At 46.1% G+C, this 6,886-nt stretch overlaps 1 protein-coding gene across 1 annotated transcript; it reads right to left on the bottom strand.

The window, feature by feature from the left end:
* Nucleotides 1–401: 401 nt before the first annotated feature.
* On the bottom strand, nucleotides 402–2,485 carry LOC123075254 (F-box/FBD/LRR-repeat protein At1g13570). The gene is made up of 3 exons (XM_044497909.1): nucleotides 1,386–2,485; nucleotides 1,130–1,273; nucleotides 402–998 (listed from the first exon to the last, which is right to left on the bottom strand). Exons 1-3 carry the CDS (start codon nucleotides 2,394–2,396, stop codon nucleotides 585–587), a joined length of 1,569 nt encoding a protein of 522 aa, XP_044353844.1. The 5' UTR covers nucleotides 2,397–2,485; the 3' UTR covers nucleotides 402–584.
* Between the last annotated feature and the right edge of the window lie 4,401 nt (nucleotides 2,486–6,886).

Genomic DNA, 6,886 nt, shown 5'->3' with positions numbered 1-6,886 from the left:
AACACCACATCTATAGCTAGAATTACCCGTGAACGGGCAACACACAGCACCGTGCAACGCACACCCACAAGTCATAAAGCAAATCAACGCTATCACAGCATGAAGAAAATTTGATCAAAGATAAGGCGGTGTCATAATAAACATTTTTTAGCCAAAATCACTCAATGTAACACCACTGTCATCCTATCACAGCTAGATAGTGAGATCACATGAAACAGAGACACCGCGGTCTGTAATTGCCAACCAGCAGGAAGGAAATATGCACACAAACACAGTACAACGCACAAGACACAAAGCAAAGCAAAGCAACGTACCACAGCATGAAGAAGAGGATCCGATCAAGGATATGAGATAATGTCATAACAAACATTTCTTAGCCAAAACCGTGCAACGCAACACCATTGTCACAATCTCAATAAACATATTTTTAGCCAAAACCATGCAATGCAACACAGCTGTCATCAAGATCACAGCCTAGCTAACGAAATCGCATGAAACACATACGCGGTGGTCCGTAATTGCCAACCAGTAGAACAACGGCTGCAACAATGATACTGCCAACTTCGACGCTGAAGCTAATCAGGCTAGCACAGGTACAAGGGGTGGGGTGATGACATACGATACAAGTCGCTGCGGCAATAGTTGGCAAAAGGGTCACCGAGGGAGAAATCAGATCCTCTTCTGGCGCTCTGAGCGAAGCCTTGAGGACCAGAATGGCCGACCGACAGTATGGAGGCTTCACTGGCCCGTTCCATGTACTTCAGAAACACCACCTTGCGTATCATCTCATCCGTCGGATCAGCGGCCAACAGAACCACTACCTCCTCCAGTACAAACGCGCTCTCAAAGAAGAATTTGAGGAAGGCAAGCTCGCTTCGATCCCCTTGGAAACCATGGAAAACCAGCAGCTTGATGCGCGACTCTATGCATTCTATGGTACCAGACTCAAGCCAGAACTTCAGGTTGACCTTGCCAGTGGATTGATCAGTTTTTCCAGACTGAAAAATTGGTAGAGAAAAGCATGTGCAGTCCATCAGCTATCAGCTATTGATACCAATTAGCAATTAGCAACATGTTGCTAGCGCGCGATGGTGCAGATGTATGCGAAAAGAAGCGCCAGGGGCCTCACCATGATGTGGAGCGTCTCAACATTCGGAAAGCATCTGAGGACATTGGGGATCATCTTGACATCATTGCGGACTGCGAAACGCACCTCCAAAGCCAGGATTTTCACACCTGGTAGCATGGTGCTTGGGCTCATCCCTATCCCAGCCTGCAGTTGCAATCAATCACAGATTCACAACTCACCCAGTTAAGAAAAGGAAGATCACACAAACTTGCATTGGTAATCAGTGTAGGATTGAACCAATGGAGAAACCAGGCACCTTGATGATGGTGTTGCCGACATCTAGGACATGCTTTCGTGGGTCCAACGCCAAGTATCCCAACAAGTGCAGCTTGGGGGCATGGCCGATCTTGACCGTGGTGGTGCAGTTGCCAACAGGGTGCCAAGCATCTGAATAGATGAACCGCTCAAGATTTGGGGCGTCCAGCACGAAGATCTCTTCGATGAAGCACCCAATGATCTGCACGCACCGGAGGCTCTGGCTGACGAGCCGGATGCGAAGCTTCAGCACATTGCCCTGGACGCACAGCGTCTCCAGCACGGGGCTCCTGTCGAGGATGAAGTCCAGATCCCGCCTCTCCACGAGGACGTGACAGAGCCCGAGGTCACGGAGATTGGGGAAGCAGGTGGCGCGCCGGAGGCCGGCCGTGTCGGGGAACCTCCACATGCCGAGGTAGAGGCGGGTGAGGCTGGTCAGGCTTAGGAGGTTGGCGGGGAGAAAGTAGTCGAGCGGCCAGCGGGCGTTGACGAGGACGAGCTCCTGGATGCCCTTGGCGGCGAGGAGCTGGAGCCAGCGCGTGAGCAGGCCGTGGAAGCCCTCCGCGAGGGTGCGGGTAAGGTGGACGCAGCGGAACGGTCCCGGGTGCGCCTCGAGGACGCGGGACACGGCGGAGGTGTCGGGGAGGAGGTCCGCGTCGGCGAGGACGAGCGGCGCCGAGCGCCAGACCCCGCGCCAGCGGCGGGAGAGCGCGGCGGTGCGCGCGGCGTCCTTGACGGGGAGGCGGGAGACGACGTCGCGGAGGAGCGCGTCGGGGAGGCGGCTGACGCGGTCGACGTCGTCGTCGGGAGGCAGCGCGAAGAAGCGAGCGGCGGCGGCGGAGGAGAGCCGGTTGACGGGCATGTCGTATTGGGTGGGGTGGAACAAGCGGTCGCATTGCTCTTCCGCCTCGTACTCGTTCTGCGCCGTCTGGTTGCGCAGGAACTCGTTCGCCACCGCGCATATGGGGCCGAGCGACCCTAGGCTCTGGAACTCCGCCATGGCCGCCTCCATGGCCGCCGCCGCCGGAAGCGTCGTTGCGGTGGGGATGAGCCGACGAGGGCTTTGGGCTTTGGGCGTTTCTCGGCGTGGTGCTGTGTGTGAAGTGGGGCACAAACGGCCCAAGGAAATGGTGGAAAATGTTTTTTTCGAAAGGGCATCGCGTTTTTTTTTGCGGGATGGCTATCTAGAGAGCAACTAGCGCTCTTTCGGAGCCACTTGGCGTGCTCTTAACCATTTGCCATGTGTTGCGGTCTGGATGCTCCCTCCGGATTTTGTTTTTTTATTTTTCCGCACGCGTTTTTGGCTTTTTAAACGGTTTTTTCGGAGTTTTTCAACGTTTTGGTTTTCCACCGGTCTTGCTTAGCTTTTCAACCAAAAAAGTTTTTCTTGAAAAAAAAAATTTGCGCGAAAAAACACGTTTTTTTTTTCCTTTCGCGAGTCGCGGTTTTGCTTCGGCGAGAGGCACGGTTTTGCTTTCGCGAGAGTCACGGCCGTGCCTCTCGAAAACGGAAAAAACGCGTTTTCTGTTTTTTTCCTTTTGCGAGAGTCACGGTTTTGCTTCCGCGAGAGGTACGGGTGTGCTTTCGCGAGAGTCGTGGCCGTGCCTCTCGGAAACGGAAAAACGCATTTTCTTTTTTTTTATTTCGCGAGAGTCACAGTTTTGCTTCCGCGAGAGGCACGGTTGTGCTTTCGTGAGAGTCACAGTCGTGCCTCTCGGAAAGGAAAAAAACGCGTTTTTTTGTTTTTTTTCTTTCGCGAGAGTCACGGTTTTGCTTCCGCAAGAGGTACGGTTGTGCTTTCACGAGAGTCACGGCCGTGCCTCCTCGGAAACGGAAAAAAACGCGTTTTCTCTTTTTTTTCTTCCGCGAGAGTCACGGTGCGTGCCTTTTTCGGAAAGGAAAAAAATCCGTGCTCCCGGTTCAGTTTTTTCGTCCGTTTTTTTCGTGAAGAAAAAGTTCGTCAAAACCTATCAACATGGGATCTAGTTTTGAAGATCTCGACGCGATGAATCCAACGGTGAAAGCGGTTCGGGATTTGGACGCACGGTTTGGGAGATAAAACGTTTTGAATAAACGGATCTACGAAAAAAGGGAAAACTCCTAGGTTGCGACAAATGGTGCGCTGCATGTGCGCCACTTGTCGCAACCAGGGGAATTGGAGTGATCTTTGTAACGAGTACTCCTCAATTAATAATTTCGGGCTATCTTTACTAAAATCAAAAGAGCATTACATCGTCCACGAGCTTAGCGACAAGACAACTCGGAGGTCTGTCTCCAACTAAGTGAAATCTTATTAAAAAACTAGTAGAATGCCCGTGTGTTGCCACGGGCTTTTGAAATATTTTGTTAAAGTTATATATAAATATGATACATGTGAAATTTCACATGTATAAAAAGATAGCTAGTAATAATTAAAATCCACTTCATTTGCAATGTAAGTGATAAAACAAGTAATTTGACGATGTATACATAAAAATCGATGATCCAACAAATAATCTATTGTGAATTAAGATTTACTTGATGCGCTTAGATATTCTTGCACAATATCAGAAATGTTGTCGTTCGTACAATATTTGAGCAAGTATAATAAAACTTCTTCCTCGTCTCATAACCAAATTGTTTTTTTTCACCTACCCAGCCTTATCCTCACCGCAACCACGCATCTCACTTTCTCCCCATCACAACCGCTTCTCTCATCGCAACCACCCCTCTCACTCGTTCTCTCCGCCAGAGCATTGCTGGTACCATATCTCCCCATGTCTCTGCCGCCTTCCATCCATGCTCACCATCCCCTCCCCTCCACTGCGATGTCGCCCATCCCCTCCTCGGTTTTCTAGTTTGGTCACATCCGATGAGCAACGGTTATCACATATATGTCACGGTGAGTAGCTGGATCCAGTCGTCGGCGAGCCGCCACATCAATATGGCCATCCTAGGTGATTTCTGGTGCCATGGGCTTCATAGAGGACGATTTCATTTCTACCTCAGGCAATCCATGTCGTCGATCTGGCCATCCTAGGTCGATTTCTGGTGCCGAGGGTGACTTCCAGGTAAATTGTATCTTGTGCAACCACGTCTGTGGCTCCTTGCCCCACAAGACATTAACTGGATGGTGTCTTGCCCTGAATCCATCGCAAGTCAATTGCCCGTGCGTTGCTACAGGAACACACATATTTTCATAGTTTAATATAACATTTAGAATACTCGTGCAAATAGGGCGGTGTTATCGACAATTCTTTTACCATTAAATAACTCTTCATCTTTTTTTCTTTTTTCTTATTTCTTCTACTATTTTTTTCTCTCCACCCTCTATCCAAATTTGCCACCTCCGGCAATAGTGCATGATGCATTCAGCTCACAATTCTTCTTACACACACATGAAAATTCAAACCCATGATGGTGCAGTTGTGTTTTATTTCACACCATGCTTGTGTTAATAAGATTTCTATGCAATTTTCAATCATGTCACGGTAAACGTACACAGGGTTTCTGCCTCCAGGTGCAAATGCACCCAATGTGCAAAATCAGATGAACACGAAAATTTGATAAAAAAATTCATTTTTGTTTTTAGTGAACATTGACGAGTGTTTCACCTGTGTACGAATTTTCATGATGGAATCACATTCTTAGTGGTCCATGCAAAAAAGTCAATGCTCCAATATTGAAGCACTGATCTTCTCACCTCCACGAATGTGATTTCATCACGAAAAATTGCACACAGGCGAAGAACTAAGCAGTGTTTGCTGTAAAGAAATGTTTTTTTTTATGTTTTTACTGTTTCATGGCATTGTCACGGACTCACCAATCTGTGGTAGTGAACCACTGGAGATAGCTGGTGTCTTCAGGTTGTTATAGCTCATGTTGACTGATAATGACATATAAGTGCCTCACCTTGATACTTGATACCATAATAGTCGTGGTAGAAACCGGTTGTGCCGTCCTAAACACCTTTTTCCTTAAAGGGTCAAGACAATACAACTGAAAAGAGTTTCACACATGACATCTGTATAACAAGATGTCCAAACATTCATCCATTTCATCGACTAAAATAGTTTTGTAATCACTCATTTCATTTTTCAAAATAGGAGGACATATCCCTGCGATCATCCACAACAATTTCATTGATACAAACAGATTCCTAATCCTATATAGGAACATTATTCCCTGGGTGTTCATTACTTGTCGAGCGCTTGGTACATCCTCCCCACAACTACTTGTGTCTGACTTCGGCAACCTCCAGAAGGATTTATACAAGCATGAATTCAAACAAAAGATTAGTAAGTCATTAAAGATATTGTAATACACAGGTGAATCAGTAGCATCAAGAACCTAACCTCAACCTCGCACATACCTCATGCATGAGGGAGAGAGCCAAAATTTCCTAGGCTGTCAATTCTCAAGTACCTAACATTGACAATTCAGAATTACATAAAGGTATGCAATACAATTAGTACATTCCATGACAGAGAAATTATGCATGTAAACAGTGGTCTGAGAAGCACTGCATTTTCTATTAACCAGTAGAATGCGAAAACACTTTGTACATTGGAAATAGTATCAGTTTACACTCCTGATGAAGTATGGTAAAAATACATAATTGAGAAATATATTTATTCAATCCCAAGGACAATCGGACCAACAAGTTAGAACATGGAACTAAGATCAACACTTGAAGAGGTCCAAATAAGAGAGCTTGATTGGATCGTACCTGATTGAGAAGGCAAAGGAGGACAATCGGACCGACATACAGAGCCACTGCTCCCTCCAACATAGAAAGCACACAACTCTGTCTTCAATTTTACAGAGCCGTGAACATCAACCGATGTACCTTGATGATGCCATTGGTGGTGGTACGGTGTGGTAGAAATTAAGTGACAGTCAAGCTAAATGAGGTGAACCGATTGAAATTATACACAAAGGTAGAAAGCTAGTAAGCTACAACATTAATCCTTTAAGTGACAAACTAAAAAATACACCTCAAACCATAGCAGTCCTAACTCCTGTCTCTGAGCATAAGAACAAGAATTTTTAAAAGGGACAATTTTTCAGTCACTCGTGTGAGGCCTTATCCCATTGTAGAAGCTAAAGCATGTTTGAAAAAGGTAACCATGGATAGATATAGGTAAGAAACAAAATTCATGCCATGTTTTTAAGATAACCATCGACATGAGGATGGGACCTTTTTTATTTTGTTCCTAGGGGGCTTGCAGTTTTGTGTCGCGGCAACCTGCAACCATGAGTCATGTTAGCACGAAACATTCCGTCATGCTGACTTAAAGTAACAAGAGTACAACTGAAGCAAAGAAGATAAAAAGATGAAAAAATAGATCAGCATTATAGACAAAAAATACAGATGAATGAATAAAATAACTCTTTCTCCTAAATCTAACATAGCAGAGTATGCATGTCTAGCTACTAAAATTAATGTGTAATGTAGCTTGTTTAAGATCCAATAAGCTAATAACCATGTTTAACACAATTTCTTACAAACCCAACAAGGAT

The sequence above is a fragment of the Triticum aestivum genome, chromosome 3D (genome assembly GCF_018294505.1).
Source record: "Triticum aestivum cultivar Chinese Spring chromosome 3D, IWGSC CS RefSeq v2.1, whole genome shotgun sequence".
NCBI classification, from domain to species: domain Eukaryota; kingdom Viridiplantae; phylum Streptophyta; class Magnoliopsida; order Poales; family Poaceae; genus Triticum; species Triticum aestivum.
This window is presented reverse-complemented; position numbering and strand designations above follow the sequence as displayed.